The sequence below is a fragment of the Amblyomma mixtum genome, chromosome 6 (genome assembly GCF_055824585.1).
Source record: "Amblyomma mixtum isolate Tamu chromosome 6, ASM5582458v1, whole genome shotgun sequence".
Classification (NCBI taxonomy): Eukaryota; Metazoa; Arthropoda; class Arachnida; order Ixodida; family Ixodidae; genus Amblyomma; species Amblyomma mixtum.
In genome coordinates, this window is record NC_143017.1 from 48,381,237 (window position 1) to 48,400,519 (window position 19,283).

Below are 19,283 nucleotides of genomic sequence, written 5' to 3' on the forward strand. Positions count from 1 at the left end.
ATGACGTCGTGCAGGAGAAAGTCAGCGACATCAATTGCGCAGCTGGTTGGGATCGCTCGCGTAATAGCGTAGCGCGTGGAGTAGTCCGTCGCGACCGCGATCCATTTGTTTCCCATAGCAGACACCGGAAAAGGGCCGAGCAGGTCGAGGCCGACACGGGAAAACGGGTCTTCGGGGATGGGAATCGGCTGAAGGTGTGCGGGAGGGAGAACCGAGGGCGTCTTCCGTCGTTGGCACAGCTCGGAAGCGGCCACATAACGGCGGACAGAACGGTATAGACCGGGCCAAAAGAAGCGGCGGCGCACGCTGTCGTAGGTGCGGGAGACTCCAAGATGACCGGCCGTGGGAACGTCATGAAGCTGCTCAAGGACGCTGCGGCGCAGGTGTTGCGGGACCACGAGCAAGAGGTCAGCGCCGTCAGGCCGCATATTGCGCCGGTAGAGGACGTTCTCATGGAGCACAAACGGGGCAAGGGACGCATCACAGCGGTTGGCAGTGAGGCGGTCGATGAGGGAACGTAGCGAAGAATCCAAGCGCTGTTCTTGCGCAATGTTGCGGAAGGCCGAGATGGATAAGACGCAGGCGTCAGCCTCGCATTCGTTGGAGGAAGGCGCATCGACAGGGTAACGGGACAAGCAATCCGCGTCCTGGTGCAAGCGGCCGGACTTGTGGACGACACAAAATGTGTACTCTTGAAGGCGAAGAGCCCAGCACCCCAGCCGGCCTGTAGGGTCTTTGAGCGAAGAAAGCCAGCATAAGGCGTGGTGATCCGTGATAACAGAGAAAGGGTGCCCAAACAAGTAAGGGCGGAATTTTGCAATAGCCCAAACCAGGGCGAGGGTTTTCCGAAGAGGTCGCGGAGCTTCTGTTTACAGATGTCCCATGAGGTCAAGTCCTCTTCGTGGGTTTCGAACCACACTCTCGCGGTGCCGGTCAGATAAAATATGACATTAGCGAGCATCAGCGTTGGATCCCACCTGTTGTGCGTGCTGACGCGTTCGTAAAGGGCCAGCCAGTCGTCCACATCAACGTCGTCGGTACCGCAGAACGTGCCCGGTTCGCGGTGGTGGGCGACGACGACCGCTGGCGGTGTTGACGGAGAGGGAGATGGCTCGGACTCGTTAGACATGGTGGCGAGACGGCGGCCACGGCGGAGAGCCAGCTTGAGGTCGGAGATCGAATTTAGCAACCTCCACCAAATGATACGTTGCGGCTAGAAGCAGCAATAGAAACAGCAGAGGTAATCTGCTACGCAAGGGACCGACGGCTTGGAGTAGTCTCACAGCACACAAGCTGGCACCTCAGCGTCGTCTTCTTAACAAAACCAATTCGTCGTCCTCCCAGCGTCCGTAGCAATGAGACAGAGGGGTTCCAGATATAGGGCAAACAACAATGGAGACAGTGGACATCCTTGACGAACAGATGCTTCTAGTGGTATTGGTTTCGTTAGCTCCTGATTAACAATAACCCTTGTACAGGAGTTCTTATAGCACAGCCTTATGCCTTTGAGCAAGACGTCACCAATATTTGCATACTCCAAGACCGCGAACAAGAAATCGTGCCGAACTTTATCAAACGCCTTCGCCAAGTCAATTTGAATCAGAGCTACTTGGCCTGTCTCATCTGATGCTGTCTCTAATACTGAACGTGCAATATGGATATGTGTTTGAATACTGCGGCCTCTAATACCACAGACCTGATGCGAACCTATCAAGTCCATAATGACGAGCTGCAGACGACTGCTAAGAACCTTGGCAAAAATTTTGTAATCAACATTGCAGAGGGAAATTGGACAATATCCCTCAACACTTTTCAACTGATTAGTATCTTTGCTTTTGGGAATTAATATTGCAACGTATCATTGTAGCGCCCGTTCGTTCGTGCAAGGCCGCAGAAAAGGGGTGTTTTCAATTTTGTTCGTGACGCGAGAAGCGACCGGACTTATCTCGACTTTTCACAGCCATGAACAGCTGCATCTACGTGTTTCTAGATTACATTAGATGATCTCGACCTGTTATCTCGCAGTTTCCTTGCCGGCTTTAAATTGAACGATGCCGCGAGCAGCGGGCATTCGTAGATCGACGACCGACGAGCACGTTTGTTGCTTACGCTGCCGCCGAGTGATTCAGTTCTTTCGTGGGCGCAAGTCAGCCCAAATAAAGAGCTTCGTTTCCAAATCTTGTTGGTGTTTTCTTGACTGCTGGATTGCCGTCACTACAACGTGACATCTGGTGGAGGTGCTGGGTAGCCTTTCATGTTCCGGACACCGACTACAAGTCGTGACGCCAGCCCTCTGAGTCATTTACCGCAGGACTTGAGTCCATCCACCGCGCAAGCCGACGTCTGCTAGGAGACGCACCTGAGTTCGCGATTCTGCCGGACCCTACCCGGAAGCGAAAGCCAGCAGCAAAGTCCACCATGAGCTTGCCCCAGACGACGACTCCAATCATTCTTCACCAGCCCCGGGTGCCACCAACCTTCGACGCTTCGCCTGGCGCCGACCCCGAAGAATGGCTGGAACAGTTCGACCGTGTGGCTGTCTTCAACAACTGGGATGATGCTACGAAACTTAGGTACGTCTTCTTCGCCTTGGAGGGACCAGCAAGAATCTGGTTTGAGAATGAGGAAGCTAGCCTCACGAACTGGGAAACCTTCAAGGAGCAGCTTCTGAAGATCTTCACGAAGGTCGTGCGAAAGGAGAGAGCCCAACAGCTGCTACAGTCTCGCATACAACATCCAAACGAGACCGTTGCAATGTACACTGAGGAGATGAAGCGTCTCTTCCGGCGGGCCGACGCAAACATGAAGGAAGAAGAGAAGGTGAAGTTGCTTATGCGAGGAGTTAAAGAACAACTCTTTGCGGGTCTCGTACGGAACCCACCCAAAACCGTCGCGGAATTCGTAGAAGAGGCATCCACCATGGAAAAAACACTTGATGAAAGAGCCCGCCAGTATGACCGCCAGCAGCGCTTTTTCTCAGCAAGCTGCCTGGACACCGCTAACAACAATGACCTGTGGGAGGTTATACGTCAAGTTGTGCGAGAGGAGCTCCGACGATTGCTGCCAACAGGAACGCAGCCGCAACTTTCATCGCTCACTGACGTCATCCCGGACAAGGTTCAACAGGCCTTCGGTGTGATGCCGACACCCACGCAGCCTCTGCATCCCCCAGTCATGACTTACGCCGCAGCTGTGCGCCGTCCTGCCTCTCGACGACGGGACGTAAGCCCCCATCGCCCTCAGCCAGCTGCGTCGGACCGCCGCCCTCTCGCCCCAACCCGCCCGTCCTACGAGCGCCGCACACAGACGAGGAAATGCGACGAGTGGAGAACTCCCGACCAGCGCCGTCCACTATGCTTCCACTGTGGCGAAGCCGGTCACGTCCTCCGGCACTGCCCATGCAGAAGACTGGGCATCCGAGGATTCTCTTACCACGCCCCACGACCCCGACCCGGCAAGCGACCAGTCGAAATCGAAGAGTTTTTGCGACGGGAAGAATGCTCATCGCCGAGCCACCTATCACGTTTCCCGTCGCCATCGTCATCACGCTTCGTATCTCGTAACCGAGGTTACGCCGTCCGTGGGCGCTCCCCCAGCCCCCGAAGGTTAAACTGAATAAAGCAGCCTCTGGAGGTGAGGTTGCTTCTATAGGCGCAAGGACAAAGGTCCTCCACCGACGATAACTCCGACGACAACCCCGACAACAACTCCGACGACACCTACGGCGACAACTTCGACAACAACTTCGAAGACAACTTCGATGACAGCACCGCGACGACGACGACGACGCGGCCAGACTTGACGCCTTTACCGCTGCCCATAGAAGTAACGTCGGAGTACGCCCACCGCAGCCTCACTACCCGACGAAGCCGAGATCGTACACCGAAGACCACGTGTATCACGAAAACGCGAACAAGTGACCTTGAAGTTACGGTCGACGGTCACGCGGTTACTGCCTTGGTCGACACGGGAGCTGACTACTCCGTCATGAGCGGGCCATTCGCTGTCCGACTCAAGAAAGTTAGAACTTGGGAAGGCCCGATGATCCGCGCCGCAGGTGGTAACCTTATTACGCCGTCAGGACACTGCAACCGCGAGAGTTACAGTAAATGGGTGAACCTATGCTACAACCTTCCTGGTCCTACAGAAATGCTCGCGAGACGTGATTTTGGGAATAGACTTCCTGAATGAACATCGGGCGATAATTGACCTTCGATCCAAGTCGATCAAGCTTTCCACGGACAAAGCCATATCTGCAGCGACGACAGCGACTCCTCCCGTTGCCTTAAACGTCCTCGACGAAGCATTGAGCGTGCCGCCCCGATCAATTGTCCTCGCCTGCATAGGTACTGGAGACATCGAAAATGCCGAAGGCGTCATCGAGGGGAACACCGAGTTACTCGTGGATCGAGGATTGGGCGTCGCAAGGGGAGTCGCCGAAATCCGACATGGCCAAGCCCAGGTGTTGCTAACACACTTCACCGAAGAATACCGGCATCTAAACAAAGGTACGACGATCGCTTTCGTCGACGAGCTGGCTGACATCAGAGACATATCTGCCCTACCCGATCAACCCGTAGATCCATCTGACCAAGGCCATCAACCAACGTTTGATATCAACCCGGCATTACCACGGAGCAGACAAGACCAAATACGCAGTCTTCTTCAAAAGTACAGCGATTGCTTCTCATCAGCATCGAATGTGCGACGAACTCGGCTTGCCAAGCACCGCATTGGCACAGACGAACACGCCCGACCATTGCGACAGAGCCCCTACCGCGTATCGCCGCTAGAACGCCAAGCTATTCGCAAGCAGGTTGAGGAAATGCTTCGTGACAACGTCATCCAGATATCGAGGAGCCCTTGGGCAGCTGCAGTCGTCCTAGTGAAAAAGAAAGACGGCATCCTTCGCTTTTGCGTCGATTACCGCCGCCTGAACAGCATTACGAAGAAGGATGTCTACCCCCTAACCCGCATCGACGACACATTGGATCGGCTATGCAACGCTAAGTACTTCTCATCGATGGACCTGAAGAGCGGATGCTGGCAAATTGAAGTCGACGAAAGAGATCGCGAGAAGACTGCGTTCATCACGCCAGACGGACTCTTCGAGTTCAAGCTGATGTCCTTCGGCCTCTTCTGTGCCCCAGCGACGTTCCAGCGAGTAATGGATACGGTGCTCGCAGGCTTGAAGTGGCAGATTTGCCTAGTCTACTTAGATGACGTTGTTGTCTTCTCCTCAAGGTTTGAAGACAACCTCAGAAGGCTTCGGATGGTGCTGGAAACGATCAAGTCTTCAGGCCTGACACTGAAACCAGAGAAGTGCCACTTCGCCTACGAGGAGCTGCTGTTCCTTGGTCACGTCGTAAGCAAGGATGGAGTTCGCCCCGACACACAGAAGACGGCTGCGATCGCAGAGTTTCCACCGCCTAATGACAAGAAAGCTATACGCAGATTCCTTGGATTGTGCGCTTATTACCGGCGATTCGTCAAGAACCTTTCGCACATCGCTCAACCTTTGACCCAACTTACCAAAGCTGACGTGCCTTTTAAATTGGAAAGGCCGCAAGAGGAAGCTTTCAAGGAGCTGAAGCGCCGCTTACAGTCCCCTCATGTGCTCGCACACTTTGATGAAAACGCCGAAACCGAAATTCATACAGATGCAAGCAGTGTGGGCTTAGGAGCGGTCCTCGTTCAGAAAGATGGTAAACAGGAGAAAGTTATCGCGTACGCAAGTCGTTCAGTGTGGAAAGCCGAAGCCAACTATTCGACGACCGAAAAAAAATGTCTCGCAATTATTTGGGCCACGTCCAAATTTCGACCCTACCTGTACGGACGACCATTCAAGGTTGTGAGCGACCACCATGCTCTGTGCTGGCTTGCCAATTTGAAGGATCCGTCTGGCCGCCTTGCTCGTTGGAGCTTGCGTCTTCAAGAATTTGACATAACTGTAGTCTACAAATCTGGCCGCAAGCATTCCGACGCGGACTGCTTGTCCCGAGCCCCCGTCGACGCAGCACCGGAAGAGGAAGACGACGCTTTCTTAGGACCGGTAAGCGCAAGCAGTATCGCGCAGCAGCAGCCAAGGTCAATTGAAATAGGTCGCGAAGCGGCAGCTTCAATGCGGTCCAGAACCAAGTGCTAGCGACATCAAATTAGTGGTGGAACTAAAGCGCCAAAATGAAATGAGTGGACAAACACGACTAGAAGAGGAAAATAATTAGGACATATTTTGTGTTTCAAAAGCATTCAAAAACAATTGCGATGATTCCTTTTTAAAATGTTTTAGTTGTGTGTATTTTGTTAGAAAGTATAGCACTTGCTTTGTAAAAAATTTATGACAGCTTTCGCTCAGAGCAGCGGCAATGGCAGCGGGACGATGCCAAGGTTGGCGGTGCTGTGATGTCATACGCTTGTCATATCTTTTGACCATTCTGCTTGCTTTTGTTTGAAACTCGATTCTGCTAGCCCTACTTTTTCCTCGTTGCTTGTTGCTCGAGTTCTTGGTGTGCATCATTCGTGTACAGTTTCCACTTTTCCCTTTTTGCCAGCGCTTCTGTGTAGTTTCGTTCGGTTGGGTGCGGTTCTGTCGCTTTTGCCCCAAAAGGGCGTCGTCTGTGGCCATGGGGCCCCCGTACGCAAAAAAGAGGTGTGCGGTTGCACGATGTGCGAGCGATAACCTGTCTGGCGGCGTCACATTTCATCGCGACACCTGCGACATTCAGCGCGACACCTGAGGCGAGGAAGAAGGAAAAAGGCACAACGAGAACTGACTACCTAAAATTAGCGTTGGTGGTCGGCACTCGTCGTGTCTTCTTCGTTCTCGTGTCGGGTGTCGCGCTGTAGCGTCGCGGCGTTCAGCAGTTTATTTTTCCCGCCAAGCAGCACGTGACGCTGACGTCAGGAATATGACGTTACTAAAACACGTGACTTTAACGTCGCGTTTTTGTTTTATGACGCCACTTTTTAGTTGTCCACGCATTTTGAAGACGGCGCTGGCTGCGCACCATGAGCTGCCCTCTTTTGAACGTATGGGCTTCTGTGCAGCCTACGCTACCCTAGTCCATCTACCTTGCAGCAGCGCTCGGATCCCGAGTTGCAAAGCCTAGTTGCTTATCTGAAAGGAAAGACCGCATCGCCTCCCCGAGGGTTCAAGCGCCAACTGTCGTCCTTCGTCGTTCACAATAATGTCCTCCTAAAGAAGAACTTCGCGCCCAACAGGACAGTGCATCTTCTTGTCGTGCCCAAAAATCTAAGGAAAGAAATTATGCAGGCATGCCATGATGAGCCGACTGCAGGGCATCTCGGGATTGCTCGCACGTTGCACCCCATCCAGGAGAAGTACTATTGGCCGCGGTTAGCTGCCGATGTTTCCCATTACGTGAAAACGTGCCGCGAGTGTCAGCGACGCAAAACGCCTCCGACTAGACCAGCCGGACTCCTGAACTTCAAACTGTTGACACGCGGGCTCTCAGTTGCCGTCGGGACGCGGGTCCGCTGTCGCCGACCAGCCGGAGCAATGAAGAGATGGGGGGTTAAGGAGCAGCGTGAAAAAAAAAGGTATATGTATTTACATATTTACAAGTAGCGAGAAGCACGATACATGGCACGATGTATCTCAACAGGAAAAAGACACAGACACAGGAGACGGGAGCCCTTAAATAGAGTCGGCACTGACTCCCGCCCCTTTTCGTCCAATCAGGAGCGTTCTGTTGGCTGATTGGCCGGCAAGGCTTGAACGCCAACCCGGGTAGCGTTCCCGTAGCTGTCCGGCCCGAACGCACAACGCGCTCCACGACGACGACGCGCGGGCTCGGAGAGACGCCGGCTTGGACGCCGTCCTTGGGGAGCGTCTCTGTAGCTCACCGGCCGAACGCGCAACACTGGGAGCGTTCCGGTGTTAGAAATTCACGTTCACAACAGCTCACCCCCGCCCGGAAAATCGTGCACGAAGGGAAGAGGTCCGCAGCCACTTCTCGAAGTGCCGAGGTCGGGGCTTAGTCTTTGTCCGCCGGCCGTCATCGGCTCGCCAACCGGTCTCTTCAGGTCTGGAAGGGAGGTGGTCTGGACCGGACACAACAGCAGCCAGCAAATGCCCTTCCATCTCCCCAGGGATCTGCCAGGCTTCTATCTTACCAACAATTTCGCTGACAGGCGACAGGTTCAATCGCGAGTGCACTGTCGCATCACAGACTTCTTCGCGTGTAGAAAAAAAAGAAGACTACAAAACAGAAAAAAAAGTAACAGCCCGTCCAAATCCCTTCTATTCCTTTCCCTTTTCAGAAGCATCGGCTTAAGCCATCTGCGTTGGCGTTTGCCTTTCCTTTTTTGTACTGAACCTCGAAGCTGAATTGCTGCAGAGCAAGGCTCCAGCGCAGGAGGCGACCATTTTTTGCCCGACATGCGTTCTAGCCAGGTTAGAGGACAGTGGTCCGTTTGTACGATGAACTTCGTACCAGACACGTAGCAGGCAAGTTTTTGTATCGCCCACACCAGGCACGCGCATTCCTTTTCTGAAGCTCTGTATGCTTCTTCCCTGGCAGTGAGCTTCCTGCTTACATAAAGGATTGGGTGTTCGTTCCCTTGATCATCGGTCTGGCAAAGCACAGCACCCATTCCCCTGTTGCCCGCGTCACACTGGATTATGAACTGTTTTGTATAATCCGGGGACTTTAACACGGGATCCTTCCTCAGGGATTCCTTTAGAGTTAGAAAGTACTTTTCATTCACGTAGTTCCAGGCGACGCGCTCTGGTTCAGTTTTGCGCAAAGCGTTGGTGAGAGCGCTAGCGATGTCCGAGTACCGCGGGATGTATTGCGGCTAGTACCCTACAAGACTGAGAAAGGCTCTCACATCATCCTTTGTTTTCGGTGGAGGGCACGTTGAAATGGCGAGCAGCTTTACCTCAGAGCTACGCATGTCTGTTTCCCTGCGATTGTCTCTCCATTTTCTACGGGAGGAACAAGACGAGAACGATTTGCTTTCTCTTGCTTTCTTGTCCCTTTCCTTACGCCTTGCGCGCCAGACGCGACTTTCCATTTCGCGCGCGTAACGCTTCCGGTGGAACCGTCCTTTCTTTTTCTTTGTTCGTGGTGGCAAGTGACACCTTTCAGAAGTGTTTAATTTCTTGCGCAACCTTCCTTTTCGCTCGGTGTGAGGTTCGCACCTATCCGGTCTTTTGATTTTGCGTCTACTAAATCGAGCTATCTTAGCTCGGGGCTTTCTATCGCGATACCTATGCTTGTCCTGATAGCGACAAAACAACAGTCCCTTTCTTTTTAGAAGCGTGACACTCTTCAGCCGCGCCCTGCGCGGTCGCAGACCGACAGTAGCTTTAGCAAAACCGAAGGTCTTAAGTGTGCGTTGACCCCTGCGAGCTCCAGACGCCGCGCAACAATGATTCGTACCGCCCTCGGCCGCGCGTCTCCGACACCTGAGCAGTACTTTAAAAGTTGAATGCGAAGGGGGAAAGATCGAATACGAAAAAAATGCCTGGGTGCCTTCCTTTCTCAGTTCCTGAACACCCTTCCTTTCCTTTTTTTCCCAGGCGCGCGTTCTGCTGCGTTCTTTCACGCGGTGGCAGTGCGCGCTTGTTTGTGGCCCACTGCGCGTTCCACTCCTCGTGCTAAAACTTCTGCAGTTTCGCCGCAATGGGGCAGGTGGCTTTCGCTTTCTTTGAACCCGTCTAGTCAGTTTGGCCTGCGTGCGGTACCTATAGCATCTGGAGTGCCGTGGTGAAAGTCTTGCATGATTACATTGTTGACGTGCCTTCACCCTTATGACGTTTTTGGCCCGTCCTTTGTACTTTCTCTGTGGACTACCCCTTCGCTTGGCTCTCCTTGCGCGCAGCCGCATTTCGGAAACTGCCCTAGCAGTTCTTTCTTGCACACCTCCCTTTATCGTGGTGCCTTCACCCTTCACATCTGCTTTTTGACTCAGCGCCGAGCCGCCTTTCCCATCTGAATTTGAACTATCGGCTCGCGCTTTCGAAAAGTCACTGCACGTCGTAGCCACAAATTCTCGTGACTGCACTTTACTTTCCGCTGAGTCTAGCAATCTGCTCTCCTGGGGATTGCTATCCGACCGCATGAAACTAACCTCCTGGCCCGCAACTGTATCTGAACCACACTATTTGGCTAATGTTGCGTTCTGGCCTGGCGTTTCAGTGACGCACTCAGGTGACTGACGGTCACTCTGATTATAGCAAAGCGTCTCCAATAATTGGCTACTGTTGCTCACCAGCCGTATCGAAGGAGGGTCTCCTTTGATTCCTTCACTGCGCTGGCCTGTGAGCTCACTACTCTCTTTCTGAGAGCTAACTGACTCACTTATAAACGCAGCATCTGCTTCTGGGCTTAAAACTTCCTTACCGTTACTTCCCTGAGCAACGGTTGTGTCCCCAGCTGACCAAGCGGGGTTCCTAGGCTGGTCGCTGACACACAGATGGGAGCGCTGCCCCCTTTTATCACTTCGGACTTTAGCGTCCGCCTCTCCTTTTGGACGGTCGTCCCCTTTTACTGCTCCGGCATTCTTAAAAACTGGCTTCGCGCCTGTTTCGTCTGCTCGATGCCTAGCGGGGTACCGTTGCTTGTACCTGTTGCTTGTACCACGACTTTCAAGCAACACGCGGCGTGACGCATACTCTTCCGCGAGTTCAACAGCCTTCTCAACAGTGTTTACCTCGGCCCTGTCGAGAATCCACCAACGCATTCGATCCGGAATTGTGTCATAAAACTGCTCTAGACACATGCATTCCATGATCTTCCCTGCGTCCGCGTGAACGCCTGCGCTCTTTAACCACTCCACTAAGTTTGTTTTCAAGTTATAACCAAACTCGAGGTGAGACTCTTCTTTACACTTAGTGGCTTTTCTGAAACGCTGGCGAAAAGCCTCGGCAGACAGGCGGTACTTCTTTAGGAGGCTTGCCTTCACGGTCTCATAGTCCCCCGATTCTTCCGCACTCAGTCTCCCGATCGCGTCCGCTACCTTACACGGCAACAGGGTCAATAGTTGCTGTGGCCACCCATCTTTCCCAAGATTGTGTTTTTGGCATGTCCTTTCAAAGTTCACCAAAAAAATACCAATGTCCTCGCCTAGCTGGAAGGGTTGCATAAAATCTTTAATTTTGATTGTGTCCCTTCCTCCTGGGCTGGGGGATGGTGGCTGTGCGACGCCGGCTTCGGCTCTTTTCGACTCCGCGTCCAGTTTCTTTAGGTCAATTTCCTGCTGTCGGCGTGCTGACTCGAGCTCCTTCTCTCGAAGCTGAAGCTCGCGATCGCGTTGCTTCTGTTCCAGCTCGCGCTGTTCCTTCTCAGCTGCTTCCCTTTTCTCTTCAGCTGCTTTCCTTTCCTTAATCAATTCCCATGTCTCGATAAGCTCTTCATCGTCCGCACCGCAAGATATTATTGCGTCTATGATTTGCGGTTTCCGCACGGCCTTCCCAAGTTCAACCCCTAATTCTTTGCTGATCAAAATTAGATCCGGCTTTTGCAAAGATTTCAGGTCCATGATGCGCTCAGACACTCGATCGGTCCCCTATCTCTTCTTAGCAATGCGTACAACAATCAGTACTCACAGCACTGCCAAAGAAAGCCTGCCAGCATTGACGCTAAATTCAAAAGCCTGGCAAAATACCTCAGGGAAGAAATGTCGGACACTCACAGAGCCACGATCATGGGGTCCACCAACGTGGGAGCTCTTGCAACTGCGAACGCTGCTAGGCGATGCGAAGAGCTGACTTCGATCCCAGCGCTGCCATCCAGTTGTTGAGACGCGTGCTCTCAGTTGCCGTCGGGACGCGGGTCCGCTGTCGCCGACCAGCCGGAGCAATGAAGAGACGGGGGGTTAAGGAGCAGCGTGAAAAAAAAAGGTATATGTATTTACATATTTACAAGTAGCGAGAAGCACGATACATGGCACGATGTATCTCAACAGGTAAAAGACACAGACACAGGAGACGGGAGCCCTTAAATAGAGTCGGCACTGACTCCCGCCCCTTTTCGTCCAATCAGGAGCGTCCTGTTGGCTGATTGGCCGGCAAGGCTTGAACGCCAACCCGGGTAGCGTTCCCGTAGCTGTCCGGCCCGAACGCACAACGCGCTCCACGACGACGACGCGCGGGCTCGGAGAGACGCCGTCCTTGGGGAGCGTCTCTGTAGCTCACCGGCCGAACGCGCAACACTGGGAGCGTTCCGGTGTTAGAAATTCACGTTCACAACAATACCACCTCCAACTAAGCCCTTTCAGCAAATTGGGATGGACCTCCTCGGCCCCTTTCCGACTTCATCATCGGGTAACAAATGGATCATCGTGGCCACTGACTACATGACCCAATACGCCGAAGCAAAAGCGTTACCTAATGGTACCGCAACAGAAGTCGCTAAATTTTTTGTCGAACAAATTCTCCTGCGACACGGCGCCCCCGAAGTGCTCATCACAGGCAGAGGAACGGCGTTTACAGCGGAGCTGACGCAAGCCATTCTCAACTACAGTCAGACAAGCCATCGGATGAGAACTGCCTATCATCCAGAAACCAACGGACTCGCAGAGCGTCTGAACAAGACCATCGCAGACATGCTCTACATGTACATCGACGCCGAACACAAGACGTGGGACTCCATTCTGCCCTACGTGATCTTCGCCTATAATACTGCTGTTCAGGAGACAACCAGGTTTACCCCATTCCAGCTGGTATACGGCAGGAAGCCCACGACAACACTCGACGCAATGCTCCCGCACGTTTCAGACGAAGACAACCTCGACGTCGCCGCCTACCTTCATCGCGCCGAGGAAGCCCGAAGACTTGCGCGGCTTCGCATTCGAGACCAGCAGCACACCGACGCCCGACGCTACAATCTGCACCGACGAGACGCGCATTACAATCCAGGTGATCTTGTTTGGATATGGACGCCAGTTCGCCGCCATGGATTGAGTGAAAAGTTGCTGCGACGCTACTTTGGCCCATACAGGGTTCTCCGTCGCATCGGTGACCTCGACTATGAAGTCATCCCCGACGGCACGACAGCATCTCAGCGACGACGCACACGCCCGGAAGTCGTACATGTCGTACGTCTTAAACCCTATTATGAACGCTAAAGGACTCGAAGTTTGCATTATCCGTGTTTATTTTTATTATTATTTTCATTCTTTGGGAGGGGGTAATGCCACGTATCATTGTAGCGTCCGTTCGTTCGCGCAAGGCCGCCGAAAAGGGGTGTTATCATTTTTGTTCGTGACGCGAGAAGCGACCGGACTTACCTCGATTGTTCACAGCCATGAACAGCTGCATCTACGTGTTTCTAGATTACTCTAGATGATCTTGACCTGTTATCTCGAAGTTTTCTTGCCGGCTTTAAATTCAACGATGCCGCGAGCAGCGGGCATTGGTAGATCGACGACCGACGAGCACGTTTGTTGCTTACGCTGCCGCCGAGTGATTCAGTTCTTTTGCGGCCGCAAGTCAGCCCAAATAAAGAGCTTCGTTTCCAAGTCTTGTTGGTGTTTTCTTGACTGCTGGATTTCCGTCACTACAACGTGACAATATTGTGTGCCCAGAATAGAAAGTGGGAGGCAGGACACCCACGTCATAGGATGCTTGGAAAACTTCCATCAAAACAGGCACTAGGCTAGGCGAAAATGTTTTATAGAATTCGCTAGTAATACCATCTGGCCCAGGAGATTTCTGGCTCTGCAGATCAGAAATGGCTGATTGAATTTCATCCAAAGTGATAGGTCCCTTCACTAAGGCACACTTCTCATCGTCCAGTCGAGGGAAGTTTCCGAGTAAGGAACTGTAATCGAAACCCTTATTTGGATCTTCGCAACTGCCAAACAGCTTCCGATAATAGTCGAAGAAAGCAGCAAGAATACCAGGCGCATCGCTGTATGTGCAATCACCATACTGAATTTCCAATATTTCCTTCGCAAGAGCATTCTCTCTTTCATCACTCAGGGCCCGACGAGAAGGTTGCTCGTCAAGAAACCTTCGGGACCTAGATCGTATCAAGGCCCCCTTATATCTTTCTGTCGTAAATTGTTGAAGCTCTGCTTTTACGTTATTAAAGTCTTCGAGATAGGCACCCGGGCTTACCCTATAGCTCATGTAGCTCCGTTAGGGTGCGCCCAAGCTCACGAAGGTGGTGTTTCTTCAGGAAAGCGATTCTTAGCTGACGTCGAAGGAGTAGATCTTCCTCTTAATAGCGACAGTATGGCTATTGACAGTTCTTGGAGCATCTTTTAGCTTTAATGTCCACATTTCAGGCAGACAAATATTAAGTCTAAGATTGGATCTTGGCCCTTGTAAAGCAGGAGCGTACACATTATAATTCTGCGGTAGGTTTGACTTTCCAAGAAGCTGACAGACGTGACAAACAAAGTAAAAACTGGTGTTCTTATTACAAAACTTCACACTTAAATACTAGCCCGCCGCAAACATGCGCCGTAAGCATGCGCCATAACCTTGAAAACAAACATATCAAAACACATCGAAAGAAGCAGGCCCATTTTGCTAAAGGCTTCCACATTGATAAAAAAGCATAATCTCGCACGCAGTCAGCGCTACAGAATCGCGGCCTATAATTATGTCTGCTAAAGTTGTGGTTTCCCCTTGCTGGTCTTGTGGCACGGCTAAAGAAAGCAGCACGAAAAGAGGAGGACGAACACTAAAGCTAACAGGATAGATGCCGAACTAGCAACAATTTATTGAGATGAACGAGCAGCTTGTTAAACGTCAGCAAGGACTCACGTGACACCTGAAAACATGAACAGCGAACGAAGCAAAGAAATCGACACATCAAAACACCGTCCATCAATAGCCTTATCAAACCTTTGGCGGTGTACGTCAGGAATTCAACACGCAGCAGGCCCAGTGAGCAGAACCTAAGACCAGTTTAAAAGAAGAAAACAGTGACAATAGGCATTAAATGAAAGCCACTATCCAGAGCAGTTAAAAACAAAACGTGCAGTCAAAAGTAAAAGATAACAGGAACGAAAACGTATTATAAAGTCAAACGAAAAAGATAACTAAACGAAAACATTCCTAAGAAGAAAAAATTGGAGGCTTATCAAGGTTAAGCCCAGTGGATGCGAAGCATGTCCTTAGCGTTTGGAGGCATCTTGACCGCATACACGCCCGGCGCAAAGGCGCTGGCGCGGGCACAGAGACTGACGCGACGGCGGGCGCGCGCCGCCCCATCCCTGGCGTGACGTCACATATCACGCGATGCAGCGATGGTGGCGCCGCCGCCGCGTCGCGCGCGACGGCGCGAACCGAAGCGTGGAGGCCTCCGCCGGGCGACGTCCGACGGCCACGGCGTGCCGACGGCGCGATATGAGGCCCCATCTGCAGCCGGTGTGACGTCATCACGTGACGTCACATCATGTGATCTCACTTCAACGTCAATGGTGGCCACCGCCGGGAGGCGACCGACGGCACGATATGAGGCCCCATCTGCAGCCGGTGTGACGTCATCACGTGACGTCATGTCACGTGACCTAATTGAAGGTCCTTGAAGGTCAATGGTGGCCACCGCCGGGCGTCGCGCGAAGGCCCCAAACCTACGTTAATATGCTTCGCATAATAACAAAACGAAGCGAAAGCTGAGACATAACTACGCAATCATAACAACGAACACGGGGCAGCTTGAGCCAAAACGAGCAAGGAAAGGAATAACGGAAAGGCAAAGTGAATACATGAACGCAAACTTGTGGAAAAAATAAACTTTCGAGGAAACCGTTATTCTTGTCTGTCAGTAAAATATACGGTGTGTTGGCACACTGGTTCCGAGATTTTATCCCACACTATCTGTCACAATCACACATATATCTTAAAAGAATGACGTAAACGTGCGGATGAAATTGCGGACACATTTTGCTCACGCAACACAGCTATATAATCCTCTCGGATTAATAATCTCAGCCAAGCACAAAAAAGCAACTAGCTTGCTCAGTAATGAATTAAAATGGGCCATTTCGTGGCTAGACAGGTGAAAAGTTTTATTCACACATGATATGCATCTTGCCGAAGCACCGTCTAAATGGTTTTGTCACACACACTTGCAATGTCTTCTCGTAGACAAGCACAGGGCTTATCTGTTGTCTTCACCTGTCATGGCTTTATAAGTCTCCATTACGGTCGGCGCCACGTCGCCGATATCCAAACGGGCATCTATGACCGCCGCAAGGCACAACGTCTCCAATGTGGGTGCAAAGTCTAGCGCGTGCAGATCAGTCAATGCCACTTGATAGAACAGGTGGTGTGCGACGATGTGCCGATCTCGTGGAGGCGACTGACCTTCTGTGATGCGCGTCGATGTGCGGCCGCGAAACAGAAACGCCCGGTCCCCAATCACACGGCAGGCCTGGAGCACTCTGGCACAAGGGCCCGACCGCCTTGGCCTCACTTGCGTCCAGCGAGACCTCCCAGGGTCGTACTTGTGCAGGTCTGAAAAGAGTGCGCGCTGCTCCCTGTTGTAACCTCCAAAGATGTACATCTCTCCGTTGTACGCGAAGACGCTATGACCGCAGCGCAGCGCTGGGGCTACGCCTTCTACGTGCGGGCGCACCCAGGTCAAGTTCACAGTGTCCAGGTAATACACAGAGTTGCTGCCAGGCGCGCTTCCAAAAACATAAATCCGGCTACCAATGGCACAGCCCGAATTAAAAGGCGGGCACGCTGGACCGTCTCCAGTTGTGTGAACTCGATGCCACTTGTAGGTATCCAGGTCAAGGAAGTGCAACGTACTACCTACCTGCACGCTGCCGATGATGTACATGCGGTTCCGCATCATGCACGCAACGTGGCAGATATACCTCGGCTCACCACCGCACACCTCAGGACGGCTCCACGTCTTTGTGCTGGTATCGAAGCGGTAAAGGTTGCCATGCGAGGCCAGTCGTTGGACCAGTCCCCCGAAACCATACACGCAAGCGCAGTCGCCGTAGGCTACAACGTTAAAGTCTAAAAACTGAACCGGCCTATCGCGGGGTAGCGGCTGCGTCCTCTCAAGGCGCCAGCGGTAGCGCTCAGGGCAGAAAATGTGCACGGCGACGAAGTTCTCTTCAGAGCTGGTGATGTCGAAGGAGTAGATCTTGCCATTAATAGCGACAGCGTGCCTGTTGACAGCACTCGGAACACCTTGCAGTTTCAACGTCCACATTTTGGAGAAACAAAAATTCACTCTGAAAAGGGATCCAGCTATTTTTTTTTGCTTAAAGCAGGAGACTACTAAGCGTAATTCTGAAGTGGGTCTTAGTCTGAAAGCAGCTGATATACTTGCGCTCAACGGAGAACTGGCTTCCTTAATAGAAAACTTCGCAGTAAAATACTAATCCACGGGAGTGCACTCATGCGTCTTAAGTAACTAGAAAAGAAACGTCATATCAAAACAATCGAAAGAAACACGGTAAATTTGATACAGTTTTCACATTGATATAGGAGTCTTACCTAGCGCGCAGTCAGCCCTAGAGAAGAATGCCGCACAGTCATATCTGCTTCTTTGTAAATACGGATGGTTTGTACAACTTGCAGCACAATCAAGTTTGTGGGGATAAACTGTCTTGTCCGAATAGTAGCCAATTTAAAGGATTTCAGTATGCTGGCAAAGTTCACAACGATGAGCGTTCCACTGATTTCGAAATTTCCTTCTAGGCGTTCTTTCACGCACATTCCCGTTTTGCACATGCCAATGAAGATATCACTTCCACGGTTTCCGATGCACTACGGTAAGTTTGTGCTGTGCGTATTCGGTGCTGTGGCATACGTCGCAGGCTCTCCTAATTGGGTGGTGTCTCCTGCTAGCTTGCTCCGTTTTTTTTGGCGGGGGGGGGGGGGAGGGGATGGGACGGGGGCGGGGGAGGGGGGCGAGGCAGAAAGCAATGACCTAGCTTTGATTTTCTTCGCTATCTCCTGTGCGAAATCCCGTACATATATGATACTTCAACCGAGTTCTTCGTCTCTTCCCAAACATTGTTTTCAATCACTTCTTACGCCGCCGCGGTGGCTGAGTGGCTGTGGTGCTCGGCTGCTCACCTGAAAGAAGCGGGTTCGGTTCCCGCCGCGGCGGTTGAATTTCGACGGAGGCAAGAATTGTAGAGGCCTGTATACTTTCCGATATCAGTGCACTTAAGAAACCCCAGGTGGTCAAAATTTCCCGAGCCCTTCACTACGGCGTCTCTCATAGCCTGAGTCGCTTTGGGAACTTAAACCCCATAAACCAAACCAAACCAATCTATTCTTTCTCCGCAGACTTCATCCGCCGGAGCAGCCTCTTACAAATAAACACCAGCACACTTTAGGGGAATGCAGTTCTCAGCACCGAAACCATTGTGACTGGTAGCCTGTCAGGATTTTGTGCACTGCGTTTACGGTTGCAGAATTTACGGTGTCCGGACTAGACAGGTGTGCTGAACTGCGCATCGGTCACATGCCTTTTCGTTGCTTTGAGGTGGCGTCACTGGTGTCTGACACTTCTCGCCAGTTTCATCGCGTAGCTGACGCGCATGTCTAAAACAGACTTCTCCTACTGAAGTTTTACTGAAGAGGAATTTATTGTGAGCAAAAAGCATGACGGGAAAGGCAGTCATGACAAAATAACGTTCATGCTTGCCGGGATTAGAAGATTCTGTGCCTTGATCTGATGCAGCGGCCGTGGCAAAACAGTGTTCTATTTTTCGATATTGAGGACTACGAATCCTATCACAACAACTGCACCACCATCCTGCACCATCGCATTATTATATGCAAGATATTGTAAATGAATGCTGAATAAAATTATATACCTGTGGTATGCGGCTTTGGATTTCAAAGCCAAATACAAAACTAAAGAAAATTACCAAAATAAGTGAAATAAAGACTCGTAGTAGAGTATCGCGGTACGCTGGCACTTTAGTAGGTCATTATTAAAAAAATTCGTTCGGAACACGGGCCACGGGATTACAGACTGGCGGCCGATAATATAAGAGGAGATAGCTTGCCGGGCGCAGTCAACTATGTTAATAACGTTACTGTGAACCCTCCTTTTCATACTGATTCTCTTATCTAAACATGCCCATTCCCATATCTAATGCCACGGCGCTTGAAAGTGAGGCAAGAAGTAAACTAAGTAGAAACGTCTGGTGAGAGATCGATGCGAAAATAGGACTAACGCAGAATGATTGAGGCTAAGAATGTAAAGTCATGGACAGAACTTTTCGGGACACAGGTTCGCGAAAAGAAAATTAATTTCCACGTTGTCTCGCCTTCTAGTCACATGATATTCTTCTACTAGAAATAATAAAATAATACG

At 51.6% G+C, this 19,283-nt stretch overlaps 1 protein-coding gene across 1 annotated transcript; it reads right to left on the reverse strand.

Annotated features, from left to right (window-relative positions):
• Positions 1-16,085: 16,085 nt before the first annotated feature.
• LOC149339017 (kelch domain-containing protein 3-like) lies at positions 16,086-17,156 on the reverse strand. The gene has a single exon (XM_089550852.1). It carries the CDS (start codon positions 17,154-17,156, stop codon positions 16,086-16,088), a length of 1,071 nt encoding a protein of 356 aa, XP_089406978.1.
• Positions 17,157-19,283: the final 2,127 nt, after the last annotated feature.